Source organism: Coloeus monedula, assembly GCF_965178545.1.
Source record: "Coloeus monedula genome assembly, chromosome: 5".
Classification (NCBI taxonomy): Eukaryota; Metazoa; Chordata; class Aves; order Passeriformes; family Corvidae; genus Coloeus; species Coloeus monedula.
The window spans coordinates 892,428-910,248 of NC_138785.1; the positions used below are offsets into that span (position 1 = coordinate 892,428).

The window sequence follows — 17,821 nt, forward strand, 5'->3', positions numbered from 1 at the left end:
GGCACCCCCTGCCCCTCCAGAGCCCCCCTTCTCCCCTCAGCCCTCAGGACAAAGGGGGTCAGGTACCAGCCCACACGTCGTCACCACCACCACCAGAAAAAGAAGAGAAAGATATTAACCGGCATTTCTGCCCTCCTCACTGAACCCTTTTTTAATGAAACGTGACGAAGTGGATTCTAGTGTTTATTAATATTTGATTTGTGAGCAATTTTTAACTGGGCTGGTGAGGGCAAGTGGTCAGCAAAGGAGGGGCACCCCTCAGGTGACACTATGGGCAGCTGAGGTAGAAAAAAACTAAATTGCTGAGCTGAAAACCCTGCAGTTTTGCTAAGAAATCCTTGGCAGGCAGATATAGCCACATCCCAGTGCTCTTTATGGCAGAAATTGCAATCCCAAGGTATAATTTTCACACGAAAATCTGGCTCTGTTTAGGTCACTTAAGAAGCCAGATTTCGGAGAGTGTACAGGACAGGAAACGTGACCCCCAGGGATTCCCTCCTGGCGCAAGGGGATTCGGCCATCCTGAAAACCTCACACTGCGGCAGGTAAGCCAGAGGAAAACCTGATGATTTCCAGATTTATCAGGCAAATTCAGCACATCGAAACAGGCTACAATCCCACACAACACTTAAGTTTCTATAGGGCACACCAGGGGTTTCAGCTGTAATGCCTTAGGTGCCCACACTGACAGTCATCTGCCTCCCTCACATTTTTACATGCTGAAACTGCATTTTCCACTTTCTATCTCTGTCCTTCAGACTAAGTCAAAATGCCAGGTCAGTGCATTTCTAAGTAAATTAAAATTACACTGCTGTTTTTAGGACACCTTTAAAATCCAGTGTTTTACTGGGCAGCAAAGGTGTAATTAAAAAGCATTTCCCAGCGTTTGCAGTTCTCCTTTTGGCTGTATCAACCAAAGCATGGAATGGGTCTTGGGGCACTTTGTAACAGATGCTGTCAGACTAAGTTGGCTATGTAAATCAAACAAAAATACATCACTGATCTTTCTGGCACATTCCTGTTGGGACACGAATAACCTCCATTCCCTGTTCCCACCCATACACTTCCTTCTACCCACAGAGCGTTTTATTTTAGCGGCAAGTTAAAATTAAATGTTGGTTACTGCAGTAGGAGATACTTGGCCAGGAGAGACGCTTATGTAACGTGCAGGCTTTGTGTCCCACATTAATATTGGGCTGTTGGAGATGGCTGAGGGTCACATGAAGGGCTCTCCTCAGCCGCCACCGACCCGAGGGGCTGGCAGGGAGCTGCAGCCTTACGTAAGGGCCGAGCCACTCCGCTGCGCCGCGGGAGGCTCGGCCCTCGCTCCCGTGGCCTCGCCTCTGTCATCTCCGCTTATCCAGTGCACTGCAGAGCCTAAGGAATTCCTCTGGAAGAGCCCTCCAGCTGACGAGTGCTTTGGTCCTGAACTGAAGTTCTCAGCTTTTCAGCACGGCTCGGTAAACACAGGACATTCCAGCTGAAAGCAGCATGAAAATTGAGATCACAAAACTTAACACGCACATAGGATCGGGAATACAAAAAAGGGGAAGCAACATTTTGTTTGGAAAAATAACAAAGCATATAAATAATTTTGGAAAATACCACAAGAGAACAGAAGGTCAATTTTTCTTGACAGCAGATCACACAGAGGGATAAGGAATGTTTCCCAGTGTAAGATAAGCCCTTGTTTTATAACACATCTGATGATTTTCTGATCTTCAATTTTAGTCTTATCAAACTAAAGAATAGCTGGTATCAAGTATTCTTAACAGCAGCCTGTTTGACATTATTAATGAAAAAGGCGTCCTCCCAGGTAGATAAATTTTCCAAGGCAGATAAATTATTGGTCCACAGCAGTATGGAGGCATCTCCTGGGATTTTCGATTTGTACGGAGGCAGATTCTCTCTCCTAAGCTGACTTCATTCAACAGCAGTTCTGTCGAGTGACAAAATGCAAATTCTCTTGTCCTAGGGTGACCTTTATATTCTACCATAGGTGCGGAGGCTCTGATCCATCGTGTAACTAAGGAAGCTCTGAGATTCCATGGAAACTTCAGTGCCAGCAGTTGCCCAACAACATGGTGCCCTCTAAAGGTAACTCTCACAAACCTGACAAGCTGCCAGACAAACAGCAGTGGGTGTTTTTTCCTGCACTTGGCAAGAAAGCAAATCAAAGGGAAAATGGGTGGAAGATGTGCTTCCCTTCAAGAGACTCTTCCTTGCACCCTCCTTGGGTCACAAGAGAAAAATGCACCTAACATTCCCTTGGTCCCTAAGGTTTAGGGATCTGCTTATTCAACTGAAAGCACAAAAGCCAATCTAGATACAGATAAGTGCTCGAGATGAATTCCTGCAGTTATCTTAATTTTTTTTTTCTCCTATAGCATTTGCTTGCTTACTTAAAGAAGGATTTGAAGAGAAACCTGGCAAGTAGGCTATGAAAAACTGGAATGTGAACCACTTGAGCACCGAGGTCAACATTCCTTTGAAAATGTGCATAGTACATGATTTACCTTCAAAATTCAGAAGGGTTGAGAGTGCTGTTGGCAGGAGGCGGTGCTATTCTCAGGGTTATAGTCTGTCATGTGAAAGTTTGTTACAAGGAATAGTTTACAAAAGCACCAGCCAGCAACAAGAGGGTGACATAAAGTAGCTTGTTCACATTTTCAAAATGGTGATAAGAAACATTCAAGGCTTCTGATAAATGAGTGTGTTGGCAGCACAAGAAGATGAAACACTTGTGCTGAAAAACCCAGGATTGTATTTTGGGTTTGATAGTTTGCAGTGGCTTGAAATTGCAACTCTTACTTGGCGATCCCCAGGCTACCACTACAGCGTGCTGGAAAACAGAGCAGTATCTTGGCTGTCATGGCTCCCATCATCTTCCTCATGCTGGGTCCTGCCTGGCCTGGCACATCCTCCTTCTGGCCAGCTGCTTGGATACCTGCCTGAATACCCTGGATCTGAGCCTCCATAGCCCTTCCTTGGGTTCCTCCACTCTTGTGCTTCAGGATTTTGGCTTGCCTTTTCCTACTCATTTTGTTTCATCTGAAAAAATTTTTCCTGGGCTCAGCATGACCTACCTTCCCCATGTGTGCACTTAAGCCGGTGCCAGCTCTTTTCCCCTTATCCCTCTTGGATGCAGGAATAACAGCAGGACTGTCTCCACCTGGAAGGGGAATGTTCTTCACCAACAGGTTCAGCCAGTGCTGCATCTGAGACCTTCAACCAGGGATGGGAGTGAGGGGGAGAAAATCATCTCTCTTGGAAAATCAGTCTCCAGGGAAGGGGTGTAAAAGGCTTGTCAGTGATGAAGCCCAACTTAAAACTTTGTTTTGCAAGAAACCATCTGTGTCTTGGGCTCATCCTCACAGCACGGGCAGCAGGGGAGGAGGGGATTCCTCCCCTCTGCCCTGCTCAGGTGGGACCCCACCTGCAGTGCTGCATCCAGCTTTGGGGTCCTCAGCACTGGAAGGACAGTGACCCATTGGAGTGAGCCCAGAGGAGGCCACCAAGGTTATAAGAAGGAGGGAGCATCTCTGCTATGAGGAAAAGCTAGGAGAATTAGGGTCTTTTCAGCCTGGAAAAGAAAAGCTTCAGGGTGACCCAATTGCAGCCTTCCTGTGCCTGAAGGGAGCCTGCAAGAAAGACGGAGACTACTTACAAGGGCTTGGAGTGACAGGCCATGGGGCAATGGCTTGACACTGACAGAAGGCACGGTTAGATGGGCTAGTGGGAATAAACTCTTCCCTGTGAGGCCCTGGCACCAGGTTGCCCAGAAAAACTGTGGCTGCCCGATCCCTGGAAGCGTTCATGTCCAGGCTGGACAGGGCTTGGAGGAACCTGGTGTAGTGGAAGTTGTCCCTGCCCATGGCAGGGGGTAGAGCGGGATGATCTTTAAGTTCCGTTCCAACTGAGGCCATTCTAGGACACAGCTCCGCGACAGGAAAAGCCAGCTGTGACAGCCGCGAACGCCCGCCCCGTCCCGGGGAGCCCCAGCCGCAGCCCGGGCCGAGCGCCGGGCACCCCCCGAGCCCGGGGGGCAGCGCGGCGGTGCCCGGGAAGCGCTTCCCGTGCAGCGCCTGCCGGGAAGGAAGGAAGGAAGGTCGCGGAGGCGGAGCCGCGATCCCCGGCATGGCCGTGGCCGCCGCCGCCCGCCGCGCTCTGTCCGCGCTGCTGCTCGGCCGGGGCCCGGCGCTGCCGCCCGCGCTGCGCCTGCCCCGGCCCGCCCAGGCCCCGGTCCCGGTCCCGGTTCCGCTCAGCGCCGCGCTCCGCGCCTACAGCCAGGTACGGCCGCGCGAAAATGGCGGGCACCGACCCCTGCGGGAAACTGCGGCCTCCCGCTTCTCACCCGGGGGCTTTTCTCCTGTGTCCGTGACAGGTCACAGATGCCCCGTCCCAGGAAGGTCGCCTCTCAGAGCGGGAGCCCGCCTCACCCAATGCGGAAAGCGACAATGTCTACCTCGTCAGGGCACAAGGATTCCCGTTCTCATGCACCGAGGAAGATGTCCTCACCTTCTTTGATAGTATGGGTGTTCATTTGCCTGCCTAACTGTTCTGCATGCTGGTATTGAGCCCATTAGTTCATGACTACTTAACAGAAGGAAAATTTAGAGATCGTTAGCCAGAGAAAGATGAGGTCTTAGTATTACTGCAAAATTATTCACAATTGACACGTCTGAAGGGAATAATCAGCTTACAAACTGCTGGACACTCACTAGAAGCTCCTCCTTATGGTCTCTTAAATTTAATTGGACAAGTCTTTCCCTTCTTAATCGGTGTCTCCACAGCAAAGGCAATCCAATTCAAAGTGATGCTCTTACAGACCACTATGGCTGGCCCAAACTCCTCTCTTTTCAAGAAACTGGAGGGTTTCATTGATTACAGTGCGGTGTTGTTTTCTGATCCTAATTCATAGCTTTTACATGCCTTTGTGGAGCTGATCCTCCCTACTATGCTGCATCTCCCCAGGGGCCAGATGCAAGTTTTTAAATTACTTGCTAACCTGCCAAATTAAAGCAAGTCGGTGTGATGTTAGACTTCATGGTGGAAGCGCAAGTGTTCTGCCCTTTGTTCTGCAGCGCTGAGGGGATGAGCCCTCTGGGCTGTAGATCCCCCTGTTTGATGCAGTCCTGTATGCTCCTGTGTTGTGTGTCCCTTCGTTTCCAGGCTGTAGAATTCGAAACGGTGAGAACGGGATTCACTTCCTCTTAAACAAGGATGGGAGGCGCAGGGGGGATGCCTTGATCGAGCTGGAGTCCAAAGCAGACGTCCAGAGAGCCCTGGAAAAGCACCTGAGATACATGGGCCCACGCTATGTGAAAGGTGGGCTTGGAACAGCGTGAGTTACGAGTTATATTGCAATGAAACTCCCCAGGGAAAGAGCACTCCTTGATTACTGAAGTGGGCTGGTGTGCAGGGGTGGAACCGAGCAGCAGATCAGCCACCAAGGCACCACTGGGCCAGAAGTTCCCAGCCTGGCCAGGGAAGGCAGAGGGGCAGGACCACAGAGCGTGGGCTGGGGGAGGAAACGGGATGGAGCTTTGCAGGGCGTGAAAGCTGCCTTAGGAGAGTGCCTGCAGAGTGCCTGCTGCCAGTGCCATGTGGGAAAACGCTCCGTGCCCGCGTTCCTTGCAGTTTTTGAAGTCCACGACAGCGATGTGGAGGGCTTGCTGCAGAGTCTGCGGGATGAGTCACAGGCCATGAACGATGGAGTTGTGCTGCTCCGAGGCCTCCCCTTCACCTCCACCGAGGAGGACATTGCGGATTTCTTCTCAGGTAACTCAGCCTGGGCCATGCTCTTCCTTTACCAAGCATTCACTTCCTTAAGTTGATGCTGTTGTTCCTCAAGGAGCAAGGCAAAGCACATGCAGCCTTGAACACCTTAAACACCTCAAGGAGTTGCTGTTCCCCAGAAGTCAGTCAGGCTTTCTGAGCACCCTGCAGAGTTTCCCCGCACCTCTGACCTTGTACAGGTCTAACCCAGGATTAGTACTGTCAGCGCTCCGATTTGGGGCCAGGGGAAGCAAAGGAAGGGGACCAGATGCTGTGATTTGCAGTTGGATTGCTACCAGTGCGTAATTTGGCAAACTTGAGAAGGAAGAAGGCTTGTGTGATAGAGCCCAGGTGATGCAGCGTGGGTGTTCCTAGCTGTGACATCGGGATGGGTAGGTCTCATATGCCACCTTAATCCTTGTCCCATGCTCAGTGCTGGAGCAGTCTGCATCCTGGCTCCCTAAGATGATACTCTACAGCACAAAAAGTGAAATGCACTGACTCTGACTTGAGTTTTAAAAAATGCAGGAGAAAAAGTACCATAGTAAGAGAAAATTTCAAGAACATTCGTGCTCTTGATCTACTTGTTGTCTGGAACTTGGATTCAGTTACTCGAAGCCTCAAGTTGATTCCTTTTCAAATTAAGGCTTCTGTGAAAACTGCCTCAAAGCAAACAAATTGGAGTTTAAGAAAGGTACTTAGGCCAGCATGAACAGTTGTTTCAGAACTATTTAGCTGCCCAAGTAGCTTGTCAAAAACCAGAAGAATAAGGGGAAAAAAAAAAAACAAAGAGAAAGGCTTTCTGAACTATAGCACAAGTTTCTGCCACAACCAATGCCTTTTTCTCCCCTGCCATCTCTAGGTTTGAAAATAGCAGACATAGCTTTTATTTACCGGGGAGACAGAAGAACAGGAGAAGCTTTCGTGCAGTTTGCAGCTCCTGAAATGGCAGCTAAAGCCCTGCTACGGCACAGGGAATATATGGGAAATAGGTAGGTACATCCCTGGAGTTCAGGGGGTAGGAGAACATGGTATGAAGCACCTGTGTGACTTAGAGCTGGCTTCCTGAAGGGTGAAGCAGCTCATCTCACACTCACAGTGCAATTAAGGAGAGCAGAGGCACCTGCAGCACTCATAGTTTGGGGGAATTTGGGGCCTCTCAGAAAGTCTCCTGTTTTTTAGGTGTTCCTGAAGACATTCTCATCCCAGTAAAAAGGAGTGACAGCCTCCAGAGTGGGGAATGCTAGATAGACACGGTCTGCCCAGGCCTCAGTGCACAGGGGTCCTGCCCCTCCTTCAGACGTGTGATCCTGCCAAATTTCCACCAGGTTCCTCCATGATTTGGGCAATTTTGGCAGCCATCCCCCTACCCTTCAGCCCAGTGCCAGGCACAGCCAGCGTTTCCTCTCAAGGAGTCCCTGTTTGAAGGGACTTACCTGCCTTGAGTCCATTCCCAGCAGCGACTGCTGGCCAGCACCACGCCACCTCCCAGCTCTTTGGTGACCACATCCCCCCAGGGAATTTAACCATTTCGTTCTAGAGCACTGGGCCCTGTGCCACACACTTACCTCCTAAGAGCCTCTCTCAGAAGCTCAAACAGAAGCACAGGCCACCTTTTCCCAGAATCATAATATCATTTAGGTTGAAAAAGGCCTTTAAGATCATTGTGCCCAACTATTAACCTAAACACTGCCCAGCCCATCCCCAAACCCTGTCCCTAGGCACCACATTACACAGCTTTTAAATACCTCCAGAGCTGTGCTCAGAAGGGAAAACCCAAACAACCAAGGCTTCTTTTCCCTGCTGAGTTTTCTGACTTCAATAATCTGTAAAACTTTGTCTGCACCCCATATAATAAAAGAGTTTTCCAAACCTTACCTCTCCTCCTATCTACCAACTTCCTTTTATGTCCTTACTTCCTATTCCCAGGCTGTGTTTCCTTGTGTTTGTCACCCTCCCCACTCTCATTAAAAGCAAACAGCTGCTCCACAGGCAGAATTTGATTAATTAATTAATTGAATTAATAGGACTCCCCTCCTCTTGAGTAGAGATTAATTCCAAATCTACTGTCAATTTTTTTTTGTCAGAACAAGAGCTGACCTGACTCGCCCACCTGAGCTCACACACCTCCAATTCCATGTGATTAGCAAAGAAATGGAGGGGTTTTCAAAATTGCTGGCAGCTTACTCCCATTCATTCTTCCTGGTTTTATCCAGAGCTGGCCTCCAGCAGTGCCCAGTGCTCACTGGGGACTCAGGAGGGCTGAGCTGTCAGCTCTGTCAGCCTGTACACAAGGTTACTTCCCCTGCTCTGGCTGCTCCCTTCAGGAAAGGAGAAAGGCCCCCTCCCTTGGATGTCCATATTTCCTTTTCATCACACTGTTCCTTCAGTGCTCTGGAAACTGCCTGGTTTAACACTGCTAGTGAAGTCCCATCAATTTCATAGGCATACGGGAAAACCTTAGGTCTCCACTGAGGTGTTTCCTGTGACCCTGTGCTTCTGTGATTCTGCCTGTTCTGGGACCTGTTTTGGGGCTGGGTAGGGTGTTAAATTTGGGGTTTGTAGCAATCAGTGTGGTTTGCAGAAGTGCAGGGAGGGGAAAACAGCCTCAGTTAAAGAGAACTGTGCTGGTGAAATGAATTAATTATTCAGCACCTTGGTGTGCCATGGCAGGGCTCTCACCCCAGTACCTGAGCAGAGCCAAGGCAGGACACATCAGGAAGATACTTTCTCCAAGCCCCGAGTGCCACGCATGCCATGTGCTCTTTCCCTTTGGATTCCAGGTATATAGAAGTGTATGTGAGCAGAAAGCACCAGATGCAAAGGCACGTGCCCTACAGCAAGCAGGTGATGGCCTACTCCAAAGCGAGGAGAGAGTATGAGTCCATCTCTGAAGAAAGGGGCTGGAGAGACACTGGAGGCTCTGATGCTGAAGGAGAAATTAGTGAGTCCCTCCCTGTCATGAGTGTTCCTCAAGGTCCCTTCGTGTCACCCCAGTGGCTGCAAACCCCTCCAACCCCATGTGCCCACAGCTTTCACATGAGGGAGGGGGGCACTGCAAGCACTAGTGATTGTTTTTCTCTCCATTCCACAGAATTGTGCAGGGAAGGAACAGAAAGGAACATTTTAGAGTCTGAGAACACCCCATCACCACCACAACACTTTGTCCACATGAGGGGTTTTCCTTCCCAAGCTAGTGCCCAGGACATAATAAATGTGAGTAACAGCGAGGCTACAGCTGAAATGTGGGTATGTCATTACCAGTGCAAACCCTCAGTTAATTGTTACAGCTGCAGCAATTGCAGTCTTTTAATTAATTAGTGTCTGTTAGTCCTCAGTGCCCTGTGGCTTTGGACAGCTGTGGCCTCAGGGCCCCAACAGGGATCTGCTACTCTCCATGAATAAAAGGGAATGAAGGCTTGCTGGGGTGTGTTAATATCCATCACTAGGCTTGAGGAGCCATTGAGAATCTAAGGCAAGATTTCAGAGTAGCTGACTGCACAGAAATGGTAACAGTGTACGTGGACCTGCGCTGATGCGTACAGAACACGGGTGCCGTGTGAGGAGTTTTGTTCCTGGCAGGAGTTCCTATCCCAGGAGCTCACAGGGGGTGACAGGTGACTGGGGAGTGCCTCAGCTTCACGCAGATGGATCAGGGAGCTTTTTGCTACTCAGGAGCTCAGATCCCCCCCATGGGTTAGCGGGTTTTGGGAGTAAAACCATTGAGTTTCTGGGGAATAGGGTGCATTACTGTTGTTTCTTTCTCACCAAACTCTCTTACTTTCCTCCTTTTCAGTTTTTTGCTCCGCTGAGACCCACAAGGATCTTGGTGGAATATAACTCCCATGGAGATGCCACAGGAGAGGCCGATGTGCACTTCAAGAGCCACAAGGATGCAGTCGCAGCAATGGCCAAGGAGGGGTCACAGATGGGTAAGTGAGAAAAAGAGAGGCCATCCTACAGTCCTGGGACCGAGACCTCGGAGGGTTTGGCACAGCTCATCCAGCTGCTGTTACACCCTGTGCAAAGGGATCACTTGAGTGTAGCTTTCCAAGGTGTAATGTGCCACGGGCTTTGCAAAGAGGAAAAAAAAGACAATGTAACACACGCAAGTGTCTGACCCCGGCCCAACTCTTTTCCATTCCCCAGAGTGCTGTGCCATTGAATTGTTCCTGAACGAACATCCCCAGGGAAAGGAGAACTGCTAGTGACAGCAGCACAGGCGCAGGTTTGGTAAGCGCATCCATCTGTCCGTCCTGCTGTGTTTGTGCCAACGTGAACACGTGCCTCATGCTCACAGTCCCTGGTATTCCAACCAACCCAAAGGGTAAAACATAGAGAGGCTGAAGGAAGCACCAGGTGTCCAGCCTGGATCCCACAGCCTGCACCTCCACAGATGCCCATCCCGCAGCCCAGAGGCAGCATGAAAAGCTCTGATGGAGTTACATTCCCTGGCAAGAAGAGGAACCATGGCTAAACATTTCCCATAGATGTGGCTTCACAGTAATTGGTCTTTTGTAGGGCGTGGGGTTTGATGTGACCATGGAAGGCAGTGGACAGCTTGTTCCATGAATTCCCCTCAGAAAGTGTGGGGTGGTGGTTACTGCTCCCCAAGCCCTGGCCCCTGCAGCAGGGAGGGCAGCCCACCGATCCTGGGTTTGTAATCCAGGCCAGGGATAAGTCCTTGGGGCAGGTTCAGGAGTGGACTCCCACCTCCTACCTGCATCCCATGCTTCCTTGGCAGCTCCCTCCTGTTCATGCCTGTGGTAGGGGAATTAAACACCCCCCCGCTGTGTGCCTGTGCTGCTGCCCCACCTGAGTGTGTCCCACCTGCAGTCTGTGGTATTTTACTATTGTCCAACTGTACTATTTCATTCTAAGAGAGTATTAACTGGGAATAAAATGCAGTAGGCATTGGGGAAAAATAGGAAAGCAGTAAGCCACAGTGAGGGAGTGATTTTTATTTTTCCTCTTCCTTGTTTTAAGGCCAAGCGAACGCATTCCGTGGGTATGAGCATGAAGATCAGGTCCGAGTGTCTCCACTCAGCAAGGAGGACGAGCTAAGATTGGTTCAGCCTTGTGTAAGAGCTTGTAACAAAAGTGATGGGCTGTGGGGAGTTGCACCAGCAGCAGCTGCAGCGGGAATGGCCAAGGCTGCAGGGTGGAGCAGGCCTGGGCTCCAGGTGCATCAGGGTGCGTTAATAAAACACCAGGATTGCCAATTAACGGCTGAATGATCTAAGTCTTCACACAGGTGCACTCCGGTGCTCTGAATCCTTTCCTACCTCCAGCCCAAGGGGAATGGGATGGAAAGACGGCTCAGGAGGCAGGATATGGATGATCAAGATTTTTTATTGTGTGGAACAAAACTAACATCAGAAAACCTGCCCCCCCATTCCCAAGGTCCAGGTGTCAGCCCAGCCTGGCATCGCAGAGAGTACTTGAGCACAGAGGGAGCTGGCAGCCAGCATGGTCCTGCTCCCACCTTCTGAAATGCCAGTCCCAGGGCAGCCACCAGTGCTGTGCTCTGAAGGGGGCTCAGCCACCTCCCTCCTCCATGGACTTTAATCCTCCATTTCCAGTTTAATGCTCCCTCTGCATTGCCTGGGTGTTGTTTTCTCCTCAGAGGATGGGTCACACTGGGGTTGGGTGCAGGAATTCACACTGTTGGATGTGTACAACATGTACTCAAAGCTACTGACACTAAATTCAGTGTTTTCTCCATCCATCTCCAGAGTCTCACCCCTTCAGAGAACTCAGGAATTCACCTGAATTCCAGGTTTTTGGTATTTCAACACTGTTTACAACTCCTGCCATAATTTAGGGGATAGCAGCAAAGAAATGGGTCAGGAAGCTACCCCGGGGAGCAGAAGGGCAGAAAAGAGTAGAAGTTGGGTGGCTGAACATGCCAAGTCCTAGAAGGATTTACAAGAGATGATTCCTGGTACAAACCAGCACCGACCATGTCAGTACCTCAGCTCCAAGAGGCTTTTTCTTGTGGTTCTAGCCACTCTAATGACTAGAAAATCCCCTCCAAGGAATCAACAGCTACCCCCTAACAACATCTGTACAAACCCCAGTGCATTTGTCACACCAATGCATCCATTTTCTATGAACTACAGGACATTCTGTGGTCTCAGAGACTGCAGGAGGTACCAGTAGGAAAAGGAGCAAACACTCCTATGACACAAGAAAGCCACCACTGCTTTTTGGACAAACAAAATTCCTTGAGGGAACAGTAACAAAAAATGATGTGGCATGAACCATGAAGCCTCTCTGAACTGTATTTGCAATTAAAATTTCTAACAACAGGTGAAGAGTGTTCCCATTTAGTTTTGATCCAACAAAAAGTGAAACACCAGGTTTATTGTAACAACGTTTCTGTGTGCACAAGGTGGAGAGGTGGATCCAAGTGGCCCTAAACCTGTGTCTGATGGGGATTGGGCCCAGCCTGTAAAGCACAGAGGGGGAACAGAACATTCACAGCTTGGTTTGGGGTATCCCTGTGCAGACTAAGCCCTTGGTCAGAGCCCTGAGCCAAGGAAATGCAGGGAGCATGTGTTCACTGGTGTCCCACCTGCCCCGCTCACACCACCCACCGGCGTTCCCAGGATAAGCCAGCCTGTCCAGGGCAAACGGAAAAGGGGAAATGGGATTTCAAGTGCAGCCAGACATGAGGAATACCAACGCTCCTGTTGGGTTTTGGGGAGCCTTTGCTCAGCAGCAGCAGCAGCACACACCCACGTCACACACGTGAGGGCGACAACACTCCCAACTTGCACATGCAGACAACAGTTCTGGTGTGGGCAGGGGCTCCCAGAGTCCTGAGACTGCTCAGGCACACCTTGGGGCTGCTCCAGGTGACATCCCCAGTGCAATTCTCCACAGCACAGGCAGATTTTGGTACAGGGAAGGGCTCAGACTGTTGTTTCAGTAACAGGAGATTCTAAACACCAAGAAGCTGCTTCCCGTCCAACCTCCAAAGCACATGGGCAGGTGTCTTCACATTCCCCCTGAACAACTCCAGAAACACCATCAGCTACAGCCGTTGTTTGTCACCTCTGTGCCACCCATTCCCTACAAGGGGCTGCTGGAATACTGCTGGATGAGCCGCTGGTGGCAGGGGTTGCAGACGCGCTCGGGGTTGATGCTGGACGGGAGGGGCAGCTCATGCACCGAGCAGGCTTCACAGAAGGTGCCCCCACAGTTCTTGCAGATGTTCTGGAATGCAGGAAAAGGACAGAGAAGTCAAGGCGAGGTTCAGGTTCTGGCAGATCAGCTCGGGAGAAAACAAACGCTGAGCTGAAGAAGGGAAGAAGCTGCTAAGGGGGAGGGAGAACAAACCACTGAACAGGGCGGAGCAGGAACCATCACCTCATCAGCATTTAACAAAGTTATGTTAAGGGCAGAAGGGCCTGCAAGGGCTCATTTCTTGGTACAAGTCACCAGCAGGAATTTGTGATTCCACCACAAAAGCCAGAGGGAACTCTCAGTCACCGGCTGTGGGAGATGCCAGTACAAATCCAGGAGTTACCTTTCTTTGGCTCCGGCTGTTCTCCTCCTGGCACAGCTGGCAGATCTCGGCATGTCCAGGGCCCGACAGCTGCTCCTAAAGCCCAAGGCAAAACCAAGACATTCTGCTTTACACGGCTCCTGTGGCAGAGCTCTGCAGCAACAGGGGGGGAACTAAACATCGTTTTCACTGGGAACCAGCTGACAGAAGCAGAAATTCCCAGTGGCATCCCAGTGGCACTCTGGGAGTCTGGCTGTGCTTTGCCAGGCACACAGAGGAGGAGGAGTGGATTTTGGTCCAGCTGATTTATAGGAAAAGAGCAAAACCGCCAAGAAGGAGAACCACCCACCTGCTCCTCCTGCATGCCGCTGGGTGACCTACAAGGGAACAAGAGCGTCATTTGGAGCAGGCCTTCCATCACCAGAGCCTTTAAATAAAACATCTGTGCTACCAGGGAATTCCCTCACCCTGTTTTTAAAACCCTCCCCAGATTTTTCAGTAGCTCTCCTGGTTCAATGGGAAGAGCAGAAGAAAAAATTGCAAAATGCCTTCAGGAGAGCAGAGGAGAGGGAGCACGAACACAGAAAAGACTGTTGAGGTGCTAGAGCAAAACAGTTTGGAACTGGCTTTAAACACAGGCCGGCAGGTTTGATCCCTAGCCCTGCTGTCAAAAGCAGCAATGAAGTACCACAAGGCCTGTGAACCATCAACCTGATTCTCACTTGCTTAAACACTCAGGTGAAACAGGGGTAAAAAGCATCTCAGGCCTGGAAGATTTTTAGTATCTTGCAAACCAGATCTGAACTGCTTTATGCTATTTTTAGGAGGATACTTTCCTGATTCACTCATCGATTAACTCACTGATTAACTCAATGAAGAGTGCCTCTCCACTGGCACTCGAGACACTGCAGCAGAGCCCTGACAGTCAGAGCACTTCAGTGGGCTGTTCCGTCCGCGAGCCAAAGCCTCAGCACTGAGCTGTGCCCAGGGGCTTTGAAAACACCTTTTAACTTCTAAAACCAAATACTAAAATCCTGCAACAACAATCTTCCTCTGTAATAATTCAGCTTGGAAACAAGTGACCTGAACCACAATTTTACACAGCCATCTTCTTAAAACCTCACTTCAGGTTCTCTTTCCCCAACAGCTTCTCTTTAGGAGGTCCAACCACCCTTCTCCTTTCCCTCACCAAATATGCTTTGGACATGAGTTCCAAAGGTCTTGCATTTGGCTTACCAAGGATTCTTGAGTCAGAAGAATTAGTAAACAGCAGATTTAGATAGAAAAAAATTCAAAGGTAAATGGGAGAGACACAGAGCTTTCCCCATCTGAAAGCACTGATGAACAACAGAACCTCCGCCTTGCTTTCGAGAGCTATGGAAAAGCGGCAGAGAACTCAACAAAGGGCATGATGTTGGAAATCCTTCTTAAAAAGGGAAGTTGGAGTATTTTGAACGCCCTGTTGGCACAGAAATTTGAGAAGGGGAAAGCAGGACTTCGGAAAGGAGAGGCAGAAATGAGATTTGTTTCCTTCCCTACCTGTGCGGCAGGACACTGTTCTCTCTCAGCGGCTGCTTCAGTTTAGCATTTTCTTCCTGGATTCTGAGCTTCCCATCCTGCCAAAAGGAAACACTCACCCATCAGCTGCACCAGAGGAAAACTCCAGTTTCATTCCTACCACACTGCAAGGGGAGAACTGGCACTGCTGTTCTGGGATACTGCTCTGCCCCTCCTTGGCACAGAGGGGTATCTGGGCCCCAGTCTCCCCTGGGAGCAGCTCTCCATGCTTTCCTTCAGCAGTGTACAGAGGGGACTGTGCCTCTCAGAGAGGGGCAGGGGTCCCATGACCTCCTGTTACCAGAAACAGTCACCAGCAGTTCTTATTTGCAGAGCAGAGGTTGAGAACGAGGACGGGCTGAAGAGGCTTTGTAAAAGCTGACCAGAGACAAATTTTCCCAGCCAGCAAAGAAAAGAATCCTCCCCTTCTCCCTAGCTGAGATGTGGGTCACAGCTGAGCCATGAGGCCTAAAGCACTTCAATGAAATTGTGTAATATTGGTCAAATAAGACAAAACTGCACCATTCAAGCAGGACGGGGAGAAACAAAGAACTGCAGAAGCCATCTCTGGTACTGCACAGTTCTCACTGTTACAACTCAAACTGCCTGGTCAGAGTGTGTACAAATCTTCCCGATGCTCCTCCGGTTGTGGCACAGGAACGACAACCATTTATTGCCTGAGAAAGCTCAGGAAAAGCAAACGAGCCAAGCGAAACTGTTACCTCAAACCCGAGCCAGAAACCCAAGTCACGTTACCTGTCTGAGCCAATTCTTTGGGCCTTTTTTGCTTTCTTGGCTGCGCTGGTGACTGTGAGACCATCTGTCTCTTTCCCGCCTTAGCTCCAGTTCTAGGTGGCTCCTGGAATACCAGGTGGAATTGTGAATAAAGGATGGTTTTGGGACACTTAGCACTGATAACTGATGAACTGTTCGACCCTCTCTTCACACCCCTAACTCAGGAGCTAAAACTGCCTCTTGGAACCCCAAAGCTCTCTCGCAGTGTGTTAAGCCATAATGTGTCAGGATGAAAAATCTACACATCCTTCATCTAATTCTGGTACAATTTAGCATCCAACTGATGCAAAACCAGACCCATTTGCCCATGTCCTCCTAAGCTCACCCATGCACACCCAGGACTTTGTACCAATTGCTGACCAAAGCCATTTTCTGGTTGGTTGAGCACCTTTTTGAAAAAGGAAACACAAAGCTGGGCCAGGAAGGGAAGAGGGGAAAAAACCTCTCCATGCATCCAGCAATGCTCCCACAGAATTCATCCCAGTGACCTTGCAACAAGCCACACATCCGTCAAGGCTGCAGGAGATGCTCTTCTATTTTAAGGAAAGAAATTTGTCTGTGTCCCTGACACTGCTCAAGTGATGACACTGCACGGGAAAATGTGATGGCTTTTGACAAGGTCTCTGTTTGGCTTCCAGCAAAACTAAGAGCAGTTCCAAAGGGGAAAAAATCCACATCACAGTACTGTGTGGCAGGTAAGACAACCAAAATCACTGCCCTTGCTCCAGACCCTTCAGTGTTTGCTACAGGCAGACTTGGCTGCTCAATCCCTGCCCAGGAGCAGCAAATCATTAGTGTTAGCTTTGGATTCCCAATTATCACAGAATCACAGAAGGTTTCAGTTGGAAAGGATCTTACAGACCATCTTGTTCCACCCTGTGCCATGGGCAGGGGCACCTTCCACAGGGTCAGATTGCTCCAAGCCCCGTCCAACCTGGCCTTGAACACTTCCAGGGATAGGGCAGCCACAGCTATTCTGGACAGCCTGTGCCACTATCCAGGTGATGCTGTTACCAAGGATTTCCCTCCCTGGAGTTACACCTCGTGGCATCTAACACACAATTTGCCTCACTCCCTCTCCATCCCCTGCTTCCCTCTGCCATCACCCTGCCTGCTCTCCCCTAGACACAGCAACAACAGCCCAGAAAAGAGGTTGGAAAAGGGTCTCTTCACCGCTGCCTGGAGAGCTCTTCCACTTCCAGCTGGAGGCTGTTGATTTTGTCCCCAAACTCCTGCTTGAAGAGCCGGTTGTCCTGCTGGGCCAGCTGCCGGTCCTTCTCTGCCTGTCGCAATCTGGATTTGAGCCACATGAACTTGTGATAAAAAACAAAAGCCATGGTGGGGAGGAAGACTGAGTTCAACCAACAAATAAAAAACCCAGTGAAAAGGTAAAGCCAAAAAAAAGAGAATGGTAAAAACAATGGAAAGGAGGAAAATAGTTCAAAGCAAAGCAAAATGCAGGTGAACCAGGCAGAAGCTCTCGTTTTCAATAGTTTTTATTCTATCACTACAGTTTACAGCCATTAGATGAGAAACAGAAAACATCACTTTTATCCAGATTCGAAGCAAACCTCAAGTACACAGAATTGTAAGTCCAATTGGAGTTTAATGTACGTTACATTTCAGCTTTGCACAGGTAACTGGAACTTGCAACATAGGTTGTAGCTACTCTATTGAGAATTAGTGCATGTTCCTGCTCTCTCCCATGGATGGACACTTCGGCTCAAGCCCCAGGCATCAGTACACCAACACATTCCCACTCGGGGCCTGATATCAGAAGAAGCCAGATTCTTAAATCTGTCTGATTTCAGCACAAACCTCACCATCCAACCCCCTGTTCCTACAGCAGAACTGCGTGATGGGGCAGGGGGGTTCCCTGTCCTAACCAGCTGTTCAGACAGCTTGATCAAAGCTTCCACATTTCCCTTAGGACTATTTCTTCTCCAGGGAGTTAGGATGAGTTTCTAGTAGCGGGTTACTGAGGGGTGAGTTTATAGGTTCAAGCATGCGGCTCAGGCATGGCAGGGAGGTTCCCAGCAGGGCTGCGCTGGGAGCCCAGGGAACAAGCCCCACAGTGGCCCATGATCACATCCACAGGGACCAGGCTGAGCCCCGCGGATTTTGAAACACACCAAGGTGTTCCCTCCTGTGTTTGTCACATTTGCCACCCACTGCCCC

General features: G+C 49.9%; 2 protein-coding genes across 2 annotated transcripts; one reads left to right on the top strand and one right to left on the bottom strand.

Moving 5' to 3' along the window:
• Positions 1 to 3,996: 3,996 nt before the first annotated feature.
• Positions 3,997 to 11,004, top strand: GRSF1 (G-rich RNA sequence binding factor 1). The gene is made up of 10 exons (XM_082281831.1): positions 3,997 to 4,290; positions 4,385 to 4,529; positions 5,173 to 5,328; positions 5,641 to 5,781; positions 6,641 to 6,770; positions 8,562 to 8,722; positions 8,873 to 8,994; positions 9,575 to 9,710; positions 9,928 to 10,011; positions 10,765 to 11,004. Exons 1-9 carry the CDS (start codon positions 4,138 to 4,140, stop codon positions 9,984 to 9,986), a joined length of 1,203 nt encoding a protein of 400 aa, XP_082137957.1. The 5' UTR covers positions 3,997 to 4,137; the 3' UTR covers positions 9,987 to 10,011; positions 10,765 to 11,004.
• A 63-nt stretch (positions 11,005 to 11,067) lies between these two features.
• On the bottom strand, positions 11,068 to 16,982 carry LOC309573132 (RUN and FYVE domain-containing protein 1-like). The gene is made up of 6 exons (XM_082281832.1): positions 16,817 to 16,982; positions 15,605 to 15,707; positions 14,831 to 14,907; positions 13,641 to 13,668; positions 13,313 to 13,387; positions 11,068 to 12,999 (listed from the first exon to the last, which is right to left on the bottom strand). Exons 1-6 carry the CDS (start codon positions 16,978 to 16,980, stop codon positions 12,856 to 12,858), a joined length of 591 nt encoding a protein of 196 aa, XP_082137958.1. The 5' UTR covers positions 16,981 to 16,982; the 3' UTR covers positions 11,068 to 12,855.
• Between the last annotated feature and the right edge of the window lie 839 nt (positions 16,983 to 17,821).